At 24.7% G+C, this 19,752-nt stretch overlaps 2 protein-coding genes across 2 annotated transcripts; both read left to right on the top strand.

The window, feature by feature from the left end:
* The first annotated feature begins 51 nt into the window (after positions 1-51).
* Positions 52-7,294, top strand: LOC113554486 (ABC transporter G family member 23-like). The gene is made up of 15 exons (XM_026958368.1): positions 52-182; positions 545-677; positions 752-906; positions 1,006-1,113; positions 1,199-1,292; positions 3,304-3,429; positions 3,497-3,630; positions 3,692-3,908; positions 3,981-4,158; positions 4,414-4,520; positions 4,958-5,028; positions 6,083-6,171; positions 6,235-6,417; positions 6,773-6,859; positions 6,988-7,294. Exons 1-15 carry the CDS (start codon positions 52-54, stop codon positions 7,218-7,220), a joined length of 2,046 nt encoding a protein of 681 aa, XP_026814169.1. The 3' UTR covers positions 7,221-7,294.
* Positions 7,295-8,820: 1,526 nt separating this feature from the next.
* Positions 8,821-19,533, top strand: LOC113552483 (ABC transporter G family member 23-like). The gene is given in 18 exon segments (XM_026955358.1): positions 8,821-8,836; positions 8,908-8,977; positions 9,281-9,424; positions 11,159-11,291; positions 11,355-11,509; positions 13,391-13,498; positions 13,563-13,656; positions 14,041-14,091; positions 14,093-14,170; positions 15,216-15,355; positions 15,423-15,645; positions 15,739-15,904; positions 15,977-16,089; positions 17,406-17,476; positions 17,931-18,019; positions 18,124-18,309; positions 18,480-18,566; positions 18,932-19,533. Coding segments are annotated over 18 exon segments (2,157 nt in total). The 3' UTR covers positions 19,165-19,533.
* The last annotated feature ends 219 nt before the right edge of the window (positions 19,534-19,752 follow it).

The raw sequence follows: 19,752 nt of genomic DNA, 5'->3' as shown, positions 1-19,752 counted from the left end.
TAAGTTATTATTGTGTTAGTAGAAAATAGACGTAATACAACACTATTGAAGATGGCTGAAATGGAAACAAAAAACGTACAAGTAGAATCTGAGTTAGGTATATGTGTTTCAAACGCCTTTAAAAGTTTTTCTGACACTTGTGTTTTAAATGGCTTAACTATGAGTGTACCTTCAGGATCCATGTAAGTATTGACGTTTATTATAATAGTTGAAGCAATAATCAATAATATGAATACAACACAGTATATAATGGTACATATAATACAGTTAATATACTACAAAGTTTTTCTATAAATTTATAAATATTTTTTATTATTATTTAAAGTATTTATGAGATAAAAAATGTATACAAAAAGTGTTTATATTTTCGCTTGTTTTGTTTTAGTTTATTTTTTCTCAAAAATTTAGGTACTATAAATAGTTAAATTATTATTTTTTAAATGACAAAAATTGTTAAGAAACTGGCGTACTACGTCATTCGTATCGCTTTTTATTATGTAATACAATACAATTTTAAGCTACTTTAAACGATATTTTCTTTTAGATATGGTCTTTTAGGTCCAAGTGGTTGTGGAAAAACTACATTAATAAACGTTATTCTTGGAAAGTTTCCATTGGATTCTGGGGTTATTAAAATAAATCCTAGTCGTTTTTCAGATATTGGATATATGCCTCAAGTAAGAAAGCCAATAGTTTTTTTTTGGGTTGAAGTTAAAATCATTTTATCATAAATAAATCGTATTTTTTGCAGGATTTGTGTTTAGATTTGATGCTTACCATAGGAGAAACATTTAAATATTATGGTTCCTTGTATAAAATGAACGGAAGTGATATTTCTAGTAAAAGCAAAGAACTTATTAGTTGGCTTAAATTACCACAGAGTTACACACTGCTAAAAGATCTAAGGTTGTACATCTAATCAAAATTAGAATTGAATTGTGTTTTCCGACATCATTCAATTGTTTTTGAACACATTTTATAAGAATTATTTATGGGTTTTCATAGTGGAGGTGAGTGTAGAAGAGTTTCACTGGCTGTCACATTACTTCATGATCCAACAATTATAATACTTGACGAGCCTACAGTAGGCATTGATCCGGTATTGAGATACGAGTAAGTTGTAACTACTATAGGTATATGAATTGATTAATGAAGAATGATAATTTTTGGTTGTGTAACAATGATTTGTCATTATTAGAATTTGGCAGAAATTATTGGAAATGGTACAGACGCAAGCTAAAACTATTATAATTACTACGCATTATATCGAAGAAGCACATCAAGCACATACTGTAAGAAAACACAAATACTACAAATATCATAGACATAGAAATAGTTTTTTTGCTCAAGTATATACCTAACGCACTCGTAAATAATAATTTGAAATTACTTATAACGTTTATTTTAAAAACATCTAATATTTCTATCTAAATTACTAATTTTTATGGTTACTTTTACTCAGTCAACTATTTTACAAAAAAAAAATTACTATTTGACTAAACATGACATTTTTTATTGATGTGTATTGAAAAAAATACAGGAATACAATTTAAAATGTATATAAATACAACTTAAAATATTGGTCTAAATATTTTAAAATGTCAGTGTTAAAGGAATGTTTCACGTTTTTCTACGATTGATATTTTATGAATAATAACAAATTACGTGGTTATTATATATTATTATAATAACTTACCGGTGTTGGTTAATGATTATCACTATATTACACCAATATTTTGGAGCATGATAATGATTTAAACTGTTATTTAAGCACATTTTTTTCCGAATACGTTTGAACCTCATGTATTTTTGTGATTTCGATGATTTTCTTTATAATTTAAATGTTAAACGCTTATAAAATAATGCGAGATAGCGGTACCAAACTGAGGTACAGTAAGTATCGCACAAACCTCATCATCAAAATAGGTTAGGTTGTTATAATTATAGATGTGTTAAATTTGCATTTACTGATGTACTATGAAAAACGATTCTGATCGGAGACAGTCTGTTAGCCTTTATGACTAAGTTTATTATATTATATAGTTAATCTAGATATTTTTAAAATGCAATTATGTATAGTAAAATACAAAATTATACATAAAAATGTCAAGGTTACACGAATAATACTTACGAATTAACTAAAATCTTTATCATTTATTAGTTATTACCATTGTTTAAATATCTAGTTTCGTTAAAATTTAAGTTTAAAACGTCTATAAAGAAAATTATGATTATATAATATGTTTTATACGTTTTTGGGTTTCAGTTATAAACTACTTATGACTATGAGGTTTGAGGTATAATAATTATTCAATCTCTTTATTCAGTCCAAAAAATTGTACTCAATACTTGAAAAAAAAATTCAAATGCTTATAAATCACCTAAAATTTAACTTTAATAGTTATTTAAGTAAAAGTAGAATGTTTCAAGTCTTTAAAATCAAAATTTTTTAATTAATAAAAAAATAACAAAGATAGGTCGTGGATAGGTCGTAATCACATTTACTTACTCAGTGTTTATACAGTTTAAATTTTTATCACTCATAAACAATTATTTTGATTTAATATTATTTTTTTCCAATATCCATTTTAATATTTAAATAAACTTATGAGAAATGTATCCAATTTTCAAATCTTAGGTGATAAAATTATTATTTTTATAAGTTTTAGGTTACAAAATACTTTGAAAATTTTCGTAGAATAAAATTTAATCTATGTATTTTTGATATTTTTATTAGTTGAAACAAAAACATAGAAGGGACTTTGTATTCAATTTTCAAGGTTTTTTTTTTGTAAAAAAACAACTGCGTCAGACATAATTCGAAAAAACCGAAAAACATCTTATTTCTATACATAACACAAAAGGCCAAAATATTATAAAAATTATAGCATATCTATAAAATACGAGTTTAAAAATTTAGTAAAAAGTTAAGGCCCCTACAGTTATTATTTTTTTAGTTAAAATAAACAATTAAAATCGATTTTATCAAAAATGTATTTAGCGTAAAAGTTCCAATATTTTCGTAATATTTTTTTAGTTGTTGTTTACTTTTGGTTTTAAGTACAAACTAGATCTAATTTTTTACTAGAATCCACCCTAAATATTGAAGATAAGCTTTTTCGATTTAAAATGTGATACTGACATAAAAATAATAAATACAAGTAAATACATAAAAACATAATAATTGTAAAATCAATACATTCATCATTACGCTTAGAATCTAAAATTATAATATATGTTAAACGTAAATATTACAAATATATTTATTTTTTTTCGTTTTTGTTTAAAATTTTTATTTTTTAGATAGGTTTGATGAGAAATGGTGTTTTAATATCAGAAACTTCCCCTCAAGACTTATTAGTTAAACAAAATGCCAACTCATTAGAGGAAGCATTTTTATCACTAAGTTCTAGTCAAGAACTTGATGAAGTAAAATAATTTTAATAGTTTTATACGACTTGATTGTTTATACATTTATTTAATTTTTTTCATTTAGACAATTCAAAAGGCCAATATTTTAAAAAGTACTAATGCATCATCAAGCATTTTGCACTCTGACAACGGGATATCTTTTATTAGAATTCATGCATTTATAAAGAAAAATGTTGCTATTTGTTTAAGGGATTTCACGTAATTGTTATGCTTGAGCCACAATAATAATTTAAAATTAAAACAATTTTTTTCATAACAGGTTTATATTTTTTATGATCTTATTTCCAATGTTGGCAGCTATTATTTTTAATTTAGCCATTGGTGGTAATATTAAAAATGTTAACATAGCTATTCAAAATAAAGAAATTGCTGATTGTCAGAACATTGTAGTTAATCAATGTATTTACGAAGATATTACCAATGTCACTCTTAGCTGTGCAGTCCTAAACGGTTTACAAACTCTAGAATACAATTTAGTAAAATTAATAATTAATAATAGAGTGTTTCAATACACTTAACAACATATTACGCCAAATTGTATTATTTAGATCCCAGTTAAAAATCGGGAAGAAGGAGACATTTTAGTGAAAAAAGCTAAATCAGTAGCATTCATTCAGTTTCCTCAGAATTTCAGTACAGGACTTCAACAGTATGTTCTTGGTTCATGGTTTTCTACCAGTGAATATTCGGAAAATACGGCAGCTTATGCAAATATTGATATTGGAAGTTAGTATTGCACACCGACGATATTTTTAGTGAATGTGAATAAAGCTGATATATATTTTGTATTTTAATATTTTTCACTTTTAAATGGTTTCTTAGTTGTGTTCGAAAAAAACTCTGTCATAAATTATTATATTAATATTATAAATAACGTAACTCATATTAAGAACATTTTTTAGGACTCAATAATTTGAAGAGATGTTTTTAAAAATTTTAAATTCTTAATAGTTAAGCATTATATTAATATTTTAATTTTAGATGTTTTGGTAAAAAGTCAAATCATTCGAAATCTATTTAATGTCGTTGAAGATGTTATTATAAATAGCACACGTGCGTGCAGTGAAAAGTTTGTTAAGCATCCTTTTGTAAGTATGGCAACATATTTTTTAAATAACAGAGTAGTATTATATTGGTATTTTTTTTTATTTTATTATACAATTAATTGTATATATGTTATAAAAATAAAATATTACTATCTACCATTTTGAATTTTAAATGATGAAAAAATGTTGTTATTTATTGAATTAGGTATGCATATTATGTAACATATTAAGATTTTAAATTCTTATAATACATTAGAAAAAAAATATTAGCATATTTTAACCTTGAGTCTGTAACAGAAAAAAATATTTTGTAAAAATGAACTCAAAATCAAACCTATGAAAATTTATCGCTTAATTCATAGCAATAACATTTTAAAACTACGTCAAATACGCATTAAGATGACAAATATTATGTGGTTGATAAAATATTGATAATATTGAAATATAAACCATGTTAATTTTTTTGTATTTTATTATAGAGAACTACATATTTAGTTGGAAACAAAGTTGAAACATTTATTCATAGTATAGCTACTATGTTTGTTTCGATGTAAGTATATAAATACAATCGTTAGTAATTTATTTAAAACACTCAGATTAGACCATATTTGTATATTATATTTATTTGTAACGGTATATAATTGAATCATGCTGCTTACTGTAATAGTGCACGTACTTAAATAATAAATCATACCGTTAACCTTTGATTGACTGAAACAATAAAACGTAAATTATAACGCTAACACTTATATTTAGGTAGGTACCTAAATTTGTTTAGTTATATCTCTAAACAAACGTGTTATATAAAGTTAACTTATCACTATAATTATTTGATGAATGCCGTAACTCTAACAAACTATTTACCCCCCTCCCCCCGTTCATATTTCTAAAGTTGCTTTAGATCGTGTTAATGACTATTAGTTTCTAAAGCTCTCAATGAAATGTAGGTACCTTAATTCAGAGTATTGTTTCTATTTCTGATTATTCACGAAACATCAAATTGTTAGTGATTTATCTGTAGCTATACTGCTGTAGTCTGTAGGTCACTTTACATACATAATATAATATGTACATGCCTGTAAATTATTCAATTTTTAACCTCATTTAACAATGAAACTGGTTTTACAAGTTTTAAAAGTCTCAGTAATTATAATGTTATATACCTCGACCAATAGGTATAATACGTCATATTATATTGGACTAACGTATTTTATAGATTCGTATCAAATTATTGGTGGTAGTATATTATTATACCTAAATTTGCGACATATTCTCGAGTAGCTGCCTACTAAATAACTCTATTCTAATTAGAAAAAAGCTTTTAAATTTGGAATTTGTTCAGTAAATAAATGTAATAAATTATATATATATATATTGTACACCTATTTAAGTTTTTATATTATTTTCATTAAACTAAAGTATAATAAACATAATACATTACACAATACATAAAGCGTAATATGTTAGAACATTTTAGAATACACATTCTTAATTTTTTATTATAATATGCTATTAAACAGAATAATAATTATTGAAATTTAAGTTTGATATTTATTATTGATTACAGTTGATAAATTTATAAAACTGTACATTTGTATTTTTAGGATAGGATTTTATTTCTCGAGCGTAATATCTACAGGATTTATGTTAACAGAGAAAATGGAGGGATTTCTTGATCGGTCTATGACAGCTGGTAAACAATATTATTTTAATAATAAATTGTCATGATAAATGTTGATGAATTGTTTGCTTATAGGAATTACAATACTAGAAGTAGTAATTTCAATAACGTGTATTCAAACTGTAATACACATAATTCAAACAATTTCTGTTATGTTTATAACGTACTTTGTTTTCCTAAATCCTATCGAAATCACTAACGGACTGTTTGTATTCGTATTTATAGTTTTTTTAACTGGATGGTTAGGTTTACTATACGGTATGTATTTTTTTATTCACTATTTAGTATTTAGAACTATTTTACATTTTATTTCATATAGTATCTTAACCATAATTCCTACCAATTTTGTTTATTTCAGTTTCGACTTACAATATACCTAGTTATTATAATTAGATTATATTTTTGTCCTTAATATGTTCTTGTTCACTTATTTTCTTTTCTTTTAATACATTATGTTGGTAGTATTTTATATATTAGATATAAAAAGAAAATAGAATGTAAATATCTGTTTTGTATAATCAAAACAAATTTAAATTGAAAACGTTTGGTCGTCAATTTCCTAAGAAATTATTATTTTAAAGTTATTTTGTGCAACAAGTATACGTAATTATAGGTTTGTTAATTGTTGGGTTATCAAAATCAAGTTCCGAAGCCATGAACATGGTTATTGGTTGGAATATGATGCAGATTTATTTATCAGGTACGTTTATGTTGTGATATTTGTTAATCTTATGTATGTATATTTGTAGGTAGCAAATATTTAACAATCCGATTATTATTAAATTTTTTTGAATAAATGTATAAATTGTTTTTGTTTTATTTTTCTAGGTATCATGTGGCCAATTGAAGCTCAAATGCCATTCATGAAAATCATATCTGAACATCTCCCATTGTGCTACATTAGCAGAATATTAAATAATATCGTTTTAAGAGGATGGACAATTACTCACCCGACTGTCTTAATGGGAATAGCCATCATAATTGGTTATGTTTTCTTGCACGTAATTTTATTGTTGTACTTAACCCACGTTAAAAAAGATGCATGGCTGGTAAAAAAATAATATCGTGTATTGATTTCATTCAACTTATGTAAATAAACTATAACTAACTTTTTGAATTAATTATATAAAGACGAGATGGGTATTTCTTAAACACATTTTTAAAAACCTATCGCCGTCAACTGAGCTCCATCTTAAACTCGTTACATCAATCCATGTCCTTCGCCAACTTAAAAGTTCTCGAATTGTTTTTGTGTAATTTGATTTTGAATAAACTGCGTATATTTAATATTAAATACATGTATCAGTTATAAAATTCGGATAGAACTATATTATTGATATTTTATGAATATTACTTCTACAAGCTCACCATTTTCATGTTTGCCTAAAATTAGTTTGAAATTAACAAAATAATTCGATACATTTTAAGCAAATAATTAAACAAGTATACCGCGATTATAGAAAACAGAAGGTAGTCAATAATATTTTAAATTGCTGCTTTATGGCTTATGTATAATATTATGTTAAGCCTTCATATTGTACAAAATAATGATACATTGCTTTAGATTTTTCATGTAATTATGATTGTTGTTATTCATAATTGATCAATTATTATGTGGAAAAGAATTGTATTCAATCATACACAATTGTAATGAGACCAACAAAATAAATTTACAAATCCACAATACTAGTAGATATTGAAGGACAAATTATTAAAGTTACTCAATAACATTGTATTAGTAACATCATTTTTAGTTAGCGTGTTTAAAACTTAAAGGTCTCTAAATAAGATTTATTTTTAACAAGCACCGCTACTATTTAATAATCTCATTATTAGTAATTAGAACAATAAAAGAACGAGAACAAAATAAATTGCGTTTGTATTGTTTATTTTTATATTGTTGGTATTTATAGTTTATCTTCAAATTTTATCATAAATTATAAATTCTAATACAATTATAATATTATGATTTCGATCACTTATAATAATTTATAAACATATATTAATAACAATAGAGAAGTATAGACCAATAGGTGAGGAAGAATAATTAAGACTATAGTTTTTATTAGATATTATACTATTAGAGATTTTATAGACACAGATGGATACCAACTATTAAATTTTAAATAGGTAGTAAGTACTAATAATACTATAATTGATTCTAGAAAATTATTATTCCTACTATATTTTTAGTAATACTAAAAACTGTAATTAATGGAAATATTATGGGAATTTTATCAAAAAAACCAAATAATTGACATAGGTATTTTGGTATATAATAAATTAATAAATGCCGCCAAAAGAATTATCCAGGACATCATGTCTTAAAAATACGCGCGAGTGTACAAAAATTGCTTTTTGGTCATTCGTATAATTTTTTTTCTATAAATGTTTAAATATCTTAATAATGGGTGATAATAAAAAAAAAAAGTAATCTAAGAACAACGTAGTAGATGTGAACATTGAAAATGTTAATATTGTTTTCCCCGCAATTCATTATATCCTACATGGTTACTTGAATTATAAACATAGTCATATGTAGACATATCACGTAGGTACGAATTTCATATTCATTATTTTATTTAAATAATGAGACCTTGGTTTATAATTCAACTTTTATGTTATAAAATAGATACATTTATTAAATAAAAACTAGCAGAGATGTCAATTACACTAAGTAAAAATTAATGGAGCACAACGGGTCCATAAACGATATAAAACTATAAAGCACAAACATTTCGGCCCTAGAAAAAATTGAAAAAATATTATTGGGTTCTAACCCAATTCCCACTCATTGGCCATCACAATGGCTCCAATGGTAAGCAATCAAGGACACCAAGAAACCTACTCCAGACACCGTCACTCAAATTACGATTAAACAAACATACTCTTTCTATTTTTTTTTAATGTGTGCTTCGTATTCTTAAAAACGTGTTTACTTTTGCTAAAGCAATTCGTTTATATCTGGACTGTTCGTATTTCAAAAATGGTTTATGTTTTTAATAGTTAGTATAAGTTTCTCAAACCGTAATTCGTTATTTAAATTGTTAGTGGTTGTATAGTGAACATGTTAACGGATATTAGCTAGTCAAAAACAATAATTTTATTAATAAAGTATTAGTATCGATAACATACAAAATAAAATGGAACAAAATATGAAGGAAGGAAATAATAAATACGTAATAAAAGTGACAAATGCCTTTAAAAAGTATGGACAAAATAATATATTTAACGGTTTAAACATGACTGTGAAATCTGGTTCAATGTAAGTTATTTCATTTTTATAATAATTAAGACAATGTTTTTTTTAAATTTAAAAATATAATCAAATAAATAATAAGATTTAAAATTAAAAATATTGTTGCTAATACGATGACTATTAATAATCAGTGTTATAAGTGTATGAAATGTAGGTATATTAGAATTTTACTAAGAAATTTATTTTTTTGACAATTATTTTTAGTTAAGCCAATGTATTTTTCTTATATATATATATAGGTACAAATAAATATATTAATTACAATATATGTTTCTGTAGTATACAATTTTGAGAACACTATGTATTATCAAAAATGTATAAATATGTATTGTTTTGACGATTGTCTTTAAATCAAATCAGTAGAGTATTATCATTGGATGCACAAGTCTCTCTTGTGACTATTTACTTGTTAGAGCATTTTTTAGTATCATAATTATCCCAATAGAAATATGTAGCTAATATATTTCAATACCTGACGAATAATACATTTTTTTTTTTTTTTAATGAATTTTAATAAAATAAATATTTATTATAAATGTGATCTTATGTCTTTGAACATTATAGTTGAATAGATACATAATTAACATTTTTATAATTGATTAAATTTTGGGTCCACTATTAAATTATTTACTGAAGTATTGTCGAAGCTATCTAAAATATATATTATCTTATTTTCATGTTAATTTTAAGTATTTGTAATGGCAGTATGTTTCTACAGTAAATGTTTAAATGAGAAAATATTTAAGGGCTAATAACAATATAACTATTCGGTTTGAATATCAGCTCGATAAAATAAAATAAGTAAACAAACTGTTTGTAACAACAAACAAAACTAATCTCGTATAGTCGATATTATCGGTAGTACTAAAACTTTAAATAAAAACAACAGATTTATTTAACTATATACCATTACGATATTGAATTCAAAATATGCAGATAATTCACGTAGGTACTATCCTAATACTACTATGGAGTGTGGCTTGTATCGAATTCCTAACACTTCAACAATTACTATAGTATAAAAATATATTATTATTATACAATATTAGGTAGTTATGAAGGTAGGTACTAAACGAAATAAGGAACGTACCTTTATTGAATTTACAATGATGTTTTTTTTTAAACTTTCTCTAAATACTTTTTCTTATCTATTGGATAATTTCACACGGTAACTCCAAATCAACAAATTGAAGGCTAATGTGATTTTCATGCAACATATTTTTTTTATATTTAAAGTTATTCATAAAAATAATTTATAATATTAAAGATTTTTACCATTCATGTAATATAATGATGAATATGATAAAAGTGACCTTGTATTGTAATGGTATGTTTTAACATTTTTAACACTTAATACTACAAACACAATTAATAATTGTAATTTACTACTTAATATAATGTAAGTTCAATGTAAATATCACTCCATACACAAATTATTATAAGCTAATAAGTTTGTAGTTTATACTGAAAAAAAAATAATAAAAATCTATAAATAACATTGTTTTATATTATTTATATGGACAATTCAATATTGAATAAGCGGTTGTAAGCGCATACTATTTTTCACACAGATTACAGAGGAATAATTTTATTAAATATTACAATATATCACAGTAATATTTTATCTGCGCTTGTCATAATCGTAATTTATTGATTTTCAATAGACTATATACACTACTTCCAGATAGTCATAAGCCACAAAACTACAGTATTTTACACAGATATTTTTTATTTTTACAGCTATGGTCTTTTAGGACCAAGTGGCTGTGGTAAATCGACACTTCTTCAATGTATTTTGGGATCGTTGCCACTGGATTCTGGTTGTATTGACTTACAAGTAGAAAGTTTAGAAGACGTTGGATATATGCCTCAAGTAAATAATATTAAAAATAATTTTAATATACAACTAATTTATCAAAACTTTTATCTTTTAAAGGATATATGTCTGGAAGATACTTTGACCATAAAAGAAACTTTCGAGTACTATGGATCACTTTATAGAATGAGCAAGACAAAAATTAAAAACAAATTAGATGAGATTAACGTATTTCTACAGTTACCAGATTTTAATAGTTACATTAATGAAATAAGGTAAAATATCTTCGATTAGAAAAAATAATAAAATAAACTACGAAGACTGTATAGTATGATTATATCATAAAAACCAGTTTGCAGACAGTAAATTAATATTACAATATTTATTTGTATGGTGATTATTTTACATTGAGCTTTTATACAGTTATTTGTACCAATAAATATATTATAAGAGATATTGTGAAATGTTATTAAAATATTTAAATTTTTTAAATAAATGTATTGTGTAAACTAGTGATACACTAGGCACAACGATATCGTATTTTGATATCGATCCAGTTTTCCACTGATATCGTGGACAGTGGCGCAACTTGATAATAAGGGGCCCATGTGAACATTTCCAGACCGGGGCCCTTACCTACTAATAAAAATTAAAAACAGTTATACCTTATTATAATTTTAAAAAATATTGTTTTTTCACATGTAATAGTTAATATAATTATTAATTAAATTTATTTTTTTACGCAGTCTGAATAGAACTCACTCAATTTTGGTTTTAGAGTAAATATACCTATTATAAAATTAAATTTTGATAATATTTCTGAGTACAAGACGATGAGTTTTTTTCCATTATTCCCAATACAGTGTTAATTATATTGTTAAAAAATAGCTATAAATTACAACATATTTTTTTAAAAAAAAACTCATCGTCTTGTACTTGGAAATATTATCAAAATTTAATCATATAATAGGTATATTTACTCTAAAACGAAAATTGAGTGAGTTCTATTCAGACTGCGTAATTGCGTTTTGTCTATGTTGCGCATGGGCTAGAAAGAGAAAACAAACAGTGCACTGATATTCTCTTAACTGGTTTCCCACATAGGTAATAGTAATTTGAAATATTTTTTAAATTCAAAAGAGTAAAGGCATAATTATTTATTATATTAAAACAAATAATATAATATATGTATATTACAGATTATAGTAGGAATATCGTTCATGAAATTTTTAATCTAGGAGCCTCTTACTCAAAACCTGGGGTCCCTGTGAATTGCACACCCGACACTCCCAATAATTGCGCCACTGATCGTGGAACTAATCTATCGAAAGTCCATCGATATTCGATATAATTTCATTACAGTTTTTATTTTCTATTTATTTAAATTTTGACAGTTAATCAATAGCAAACAATGATAAACACTAACAATAAGAAATACCTAGTTCCTATTATCGTCTATAATTTTAATTGAATATTTGATTTTTATTGTTTATAATAATATGATATGAAAATTTATTTTTAATATATGAAATTTCAAAAGTAATGCGTTAATATATTATTTAAGTAGTATTATATTGTTTTTAGTTTTATAAATTATATCGATATACAAGTATTATAACCGATAACGATATTGTTTGTTATTTGATATCGTGATACGATATCGATATAAATGAATCAATATTGATAATCGAAAAAATATCGTTGTGCAACATTAATGTAAACAATATTTGTTGGGATTTCACATTTCCATTTAAGAATAAAATAAAAATATATCTAAATAATGCTTAATTGATTAGCCAGTAAGATTGATAGTTAAATACTTTGAAGATTACAATTGTATTATTATACTAAAAATTAAAATTAAAATAACTCTCTATAACTTATAAATTAAATTATTATTGTGTTAGGCAAAAACGATTGGGTGTATGGATTGGTTACCGTCCTCGTCCGCGACCGGTTTAGAATTTGATAGGACCATGAATCTAGGGAATCTTGGTGTTGAATACCTATATTAAATAATAAAGTTACTAACAGTATTTTAATATTAGTATTTAGGCTGTTTAGTAAGAATTTTTATTATTAAGAATTAGTATTAATTACATTTTTTAAATAATTATTTTAATATTCATAATTTATTGTTTATATATATATATTAGTGGTGGCCAAAGTAGAAGAGTATCTTTAGCTATTAGCTTATTACATGACCCCAAAGTTATGATTTTGGACGAACCAACAGTCGGAGTTGACCCTTTGCTGAGACAAGGGTAACACAAATTATTATTATTAATCTTAATAATTACATTTTTAATAATATATCAAATAATATAGAATTTGGGCAGAGTTTACCAAAATGGCCAAAAAACATAAAAAAACAATCATAATAACTACTCATTATATTGAAGAAGCAAATAAATCGGATTGCGTAAGTCAATATACTTATAATATAGTAACATTATATTATAAATACTTATCATCTAACGATTAATAAATAATAGTTAAAAACCTATTGTGAATGAATCAAAAATATGTATCAAATATTTATGAAATGTAACATAATTCACAATATGTATATTGTTAAGAACATTTACTTACTCGTATAAACGTATTTTGATTTTGAAAAGTATTTAATTTATAGGTTTTTGTAACTCAAAATGCAATACACTGACATCTGAAATAATTTTTCTGACAATGGGAAAATATAGTAAAATCAATTAATGAATACTGATCCTCTTTTTCAACCCAAAATATATTAACTATATTGTTATATAGTTTTGATAAAACGAATTTAAATAAAATTTGTGCTTAGGTCGGCTTAATGAGAAATGAATTGATAATTGAAGAAGGACCACCTCAAGACTATCCTTGTCAAATATGGTACAGATACATTGGAATCAGCTTTTTTAACGATTTGCTGTAATCAAAGAACAATTATTAAAGTATTGTACCTTGACATATTTAAATATAACTATATTATTTATGTATGCGTATTGCGTAGTTATAAGACAGTAGATAGATACATTCATGTACGAGTATCTTAATATTGTGTTTTTTAATGGAAAATAATATATTATCTTCACATACGTTATGCATATAATTTGAAAACATCTATCGTCGATTGACAATTTCATTAATATATAGTATTTTTTAAATTAATATCCAACTCTATTAATACAGTGCACATTGACCTATTATAGCTACCGTAGCTAAACAAATAATATAATTTATGTATAAAAAAAAAATTTGTAAGGCTATAAAGAAACACAGCTAATTCTATCTACGAGTAAACACCTTTATTTTTTAATCATATAGCTTAAAACGCTGTTATAGAGACCTTCGTTCAATAATTTTCTCTATTTTGCTAAATGATAATAAAAAAATGTATAATAAAATGATTTTCATATAAATACTATAATTTTCACTGTTCACAAAATTATTCGTATTTGTATAGAAATGATTTCACATATTATATCGCTACTTCACAAAATGCATGCTCCACTATCGTTCCGATGACCACGAACCATCGAAATGAAGGTCAAACATTCTATATACTACTGTATGTAAAAGATACCGAGTTGTACATGATATCTTTGTATAATACTTGGGTCAGGTTCTAATAAAACGACATTTTTTCACTATTAATGTACAGCGTTGCGTAAGAACCTGCAGGAAACGTTACTTTTTATAAATATTAAATACGCAGAAGACCATTAAGGCACTCAATTCCTTAACAGTCCATATAAAGTTTGATTTGTGCAATATATACTTATATGTCTCAAAATACAATGAAGCTCAAAAATTTAAAAAAAAATCCAAAAATTAGCCGTATGACAATAATATCATACTATTATATATGCGTTGTTATATTTATTTTCAATGAGCGTGTATTTTTCGTGCACTTATTTATAATTACTTTTGAGATACAATTAATTATAAGACTGCCTCAAAGTCGTACCGGTTATCTCCATACGTTTGTCTGTTTAGAATGATGACCACAGCAGCACTATTCAAGTAAAAGAAAAAAATCGATCAAAAAAAATAAAGAAAATGGAAAACAACGTCGATTTATATAGAATTAAAGCCTTGATAAAAAAAAATTACCGTGTATGCTCTCGAGATTATATGTAAGTTGAACTTTGATATTTTATTCTAATAATATGATATTTTATTAATTAATATTGTATGATGTAGGTTGTTATTCACTGTGATCTTACTGCCTATATTGCAAACGTTTAATTTTTGTTATGGGATTGGAGTACCGTTTAAAAATATGTCAATAGCTTATAAAAACGACGAGATTAATATTTTAGATTGTCAATATTCAAATGTTAATAGATGTATTTTAGACGAAAATAACAATCAAAAAATGAGCTGTATTATTATGAACTACCTCTCATCACATGATTATAAATTAGTGAGTAGAAGAATTTCAGGGGTACAGAGTAAGAGGAGATTGGCTAGCGTATGTCATGATTTCAACTTATTTTATTTCTAATTCATATTATAGATCGAAATACAAGATCGTGAAGCTGCTGAAACTAGTATAGATCACGAAGAGCATATCGCATTTCTATATTTTCCTGAAAACTATACTAGTGGTTTTACACAATATATTAATGACCGTCAATATTTCGATTTAGAATCTAGAATTTTTGTTCATTTAACGAACGAAAGTAAGTATAGTTAAAATGGTTATCAGGTAAGATTATAATTGTATTGTTTCATTAATGCATAAATAATTTCAGATATTTTATTTAAAAATCAAATTACGATAGATGTACTAGAATCAATAAGTCATACAATAAAGGAAGCATTAAATAGTTGCTCTAATAATCCAACATCAGTCAGTGTACCCTTGGTATGATTATTGAAAATATATAAATATATATATATATATATATACTTAATAAAACAAATAATTAAAATAAAGTATATAGAAAATGTGATAAATACATGACATATGACATAATAATGATTATTTGTTTTCAAAATAAAATAAATATAATAAAAAAAATAGTAAAATATCGGTGAAAATTAAAAATTTTAATTTATATAAACTCACAGGGATTACAATTTAAAAATATTTACTTATAACTTGTACACAACAATACGATCGCAATATACTTATTAGAGCGAGGCACGTTTGGGCCAGAACGTTTGGGTCACTAATAAAAATGCATCCCGTTCGAGGAGTCAATTTTTTTTTTTTTTTAAATTTACTTCTAAATAATTACTAGAAAGCCCGCTTAGATGTCCAGTTAAACTGTGTAAACCAGTTAATACAAAGAAGAAAACTCAGAAGTTGGATATTGGTTAAGATATTTTTATGAGTTAGCTTTTTTACCACAATCTGAAGTTGAAGATGAGTATGCTCAATTGATGTCTATTGCTCCAAATATCGAGTCCAGATAAAATGTATACTGTAGATCAGCGGTTCTCAAACTGTGGTACGCGAAAGCCAACATGGTGGCACGCGGAGAACCGTTTTTGGATAATAAACTCATTCAATTATTTAATTCATATCTTATTTTAAAAAAACTAATAAATAAAAAATAATTATACTGTAGTTGTAGTATTTTACTGCCTTATTATTTAAAATAAATGTACTTGACTGTACAATTTGAAATTTTGATCGTTCTAATTTTAATCATTAGTGGTACGCGACTGATTGATAATATACTTAATTGGTGCGTAAAAAAAAAAGTTTGAGAGCCGCTGCTGTAGACTATTTAGATAAGCTTGAATTTGGGGTAAAAACTTTCGATGTCTAGAATTATTTTTTAAAGTACAATCGGCAAAGTCACAAATTTATATTGTGTAGAATTACCTGGTATATTAAGCACACTTATGAGTTAATTTATTAAATTTTAATTTATACGTACCTGTTCAATCTATTCTTGTTGTATTAGTGTTATTTTTAAATTACAAGTTATATCTAATATGAATTAAAATAAGAGCTTGAGGTTTAATTAACATAAATAAATATGCACATTATACAATTATTATTTGTAACTATTGTTTAAAATTATATCCAACACGAATTATAGTTTTTAATAGACCAAACAATGTTAGTTAAATATATTTTATTAAATTATATTGTTACACATGTGCACCAATTAGGTATGTTGTTTAGTTTTGTATTTAATAAAGTTGATTAATTTTTGTTGTTTTTAGGAGTTCAATACTTTGTTTGGAAAAGAAGTCAAGTCATTTGTCAATGGTATCATTTCTCTTTTTATAGCCATGTAATTATTTTATTTTATACTTATTTTAAAATATTCATTATTTTATATTATACAAAATATAAAGTCGGTAATTATATTAATAATGATTAAGATATGTTTTGAAAATGCAGGTATAATTAAATTAATGATAAGTATAAGTTCTATACAATAGACCGTACAGCAGGGTACCCATGGTTATTGTTAAAAATTGATTGTACTTAGTTCGTGCTTTAATAAATTTTTTGTACAATGTACAATTCGCTCATTAATAAATATAAAACTAATCGTAATTTTATGTTTAAGTTATGAGTAGGTGGCTATATTAATTGGGTTGTAGATATGACTAAAGATTTGATGAACTTATTTATTACACACATATAATTTACCATCCATTTTGTACTTTGTAATAAAAAAATATTATATAAAACACGGATTAATGAATGATTTTTTGAATTAATTATTTGTTTATTTTTAGGATAGCGTTTTATTTCCCAAGTGTATTTGCAGTAAGCATAATGATGTCAGAAAAAATGGACGGTCTCCTTAGCCGATCCATGTATGCAGGTATTTAAACATAAATTATTTTACACCAACAGTAAAATACCCATATATATGTATATATATAATATATATTTAAATATAAACGATAGCGCTGTAGTTTGTTGCAGGTGTCAAAATATTGGAATTGTTAATTTCTATGTTTTTTATCACAACACTGTTACTTTTGTTACAAGTGAGTGCTTCCTGTTTCATTTCATATGTTATATTTTCGAATCCAATACAAATCACCAACGGGCTGTTTGTCTATGTGCTATTATTATTACTATTGGGATGGATAGGTTTTTATTTGGTAAGTATTAATTATTTAATGATAGGTACATTTTATGTTTTAATTATATTATATTATTATCAACTACAATAAATTAGTGAAGTTAATTATTGTATTTTTATAATATAATTTAATCCACAGTTATAGTTAACTGTAACGCAAATAATATAACAAATTACAATATTTTTGTTTTAGGTTTATTTACTGCTGTTATATCAACTACAAAATTAGGCGGTGTGTACATTATAACTGGATCATCTATGACTCAGTTTTTGTTATCAGGTAAAAAAACTATTCGTGTAAAATAAATTAATGTTGTTAATTAATTATTCACGATAATTCAATGACATAATATTATCATATTATATTAATATAAGAACTGATACGATACGTATACCAACTAAGCTAAGCTTGTATATCTTACATTCTGGTATAATATATCAAAAGGTATAATATAATATTATATAAATTATAAATAAAAACATGTAATTCATGATTTTAGAAATTTAAACTTTAAACATGTATGTACTCGTGAGTTCTTAAGTAAATTAATAAAGCTTAGTTTATACCTATAAGTTATGATACCAATGTTTAATATTTTTATAGTGATTAAATAAAAAAAAATTGTAATGCTATGTTATTTTTAGGTGCAATATGGCCTTTGGAAGGACAGCCCCAATTATTAAGGCAATTTTCGATGGTACTTCCTATAAGGCTAGTAGGAAATACAATGAACAACATAGTATTAAAAGGGTGGTCATTGGATCATCCATCAATCTTAACAGGAACTTCATTGACTGTTTTTTATACTATATCATTAGTACTGGTATTAATTGTATTAAGAAAATTAAAAAAAGATTGGTGGGTTATACAGAAATAGAGAGTTTTATACAAATAATTAATATAAAAAATTTTGTATAGAAATATGTTAATATACCTAGTTATCAATTTTTTTTTTAAATCACGGAGTTAAGGTTTTAATACGATGTACGCTATATTAACATAATATAGCTATCCACATTTTACTTTTGCTTACATTTTATTTTGAATTGGTTTAAATTAATGACATTATTATGTTTAAACACTCGTACAAATTAAAAATTAAAACTTATCATGAATTATAATATTTTCTTGACAATTTTATAAGCAATGATACTCACGAAGTCCCTTATTATTTCGATTATAACAATGACTGCATATTATGTTATATAATTTATTAAACAAGTAACTGTAAGACATTCACATATTATTATGAATTTGATATCTCATTATTTTAATTTCAACTATTTTATAAGTTAAATTTAATGTAATATGTGTTTTATGTACTACCTATATTGTAATATTATATTTTGCCTTATCGCATAAACATTGATGCAAATGTGTATTAGTTTAAAATAACGGTAATCAAAATTATTTTTAATGTGGATTATTTTAAAATGATTTTTTTAGTGTAAATACAAATCGACGA

Source organism: Rhopalosiphum maidis, chromosome 2 (genome assembly GCF_003676215.2).
Source record: "Rhopalosiphum maidis isolate BTI-1 chromosome 2, ASM367621v3, whole genome shotgun sequence".
Taxonomy (NCBI): domain Eukaryota; kingdom Metazoa; phylum Arthropoda; class Insecta; order Hemiptera; family Aphididae; genus Rhopalosiphum; species Rhopalosiphum maidis.
The sequence above is the reverse complement of the archived record's forward strand: the minus strand, read 5'-3'. Positions and strand labels throughout refer to the sequence as shown.

Bases quoted from the DNA above. Each gene is read 5' to 3' on its own strand.
- LOC113554486 (XM_026958368.1), top strand. From the start codon at position 52: ATGGCTGAAATGGAAACAAAAAACGTACAAGTAGAATCTGAGTTAGGT. The intron at 678-751 runs GTAAGAAAGCCA...TATTTTTTGCAG, and splicing joins ATATTGGATATATGCCTCAA to GATTTGTGTTTAGATTTGAT. The intron at 3,909-3,980 runs GTAAAATTAATA...TGTATTATTTAG, and splicing joins AAACTCTAGAATACAATTTA to ATCCCAGTTAAAAATCGGGA.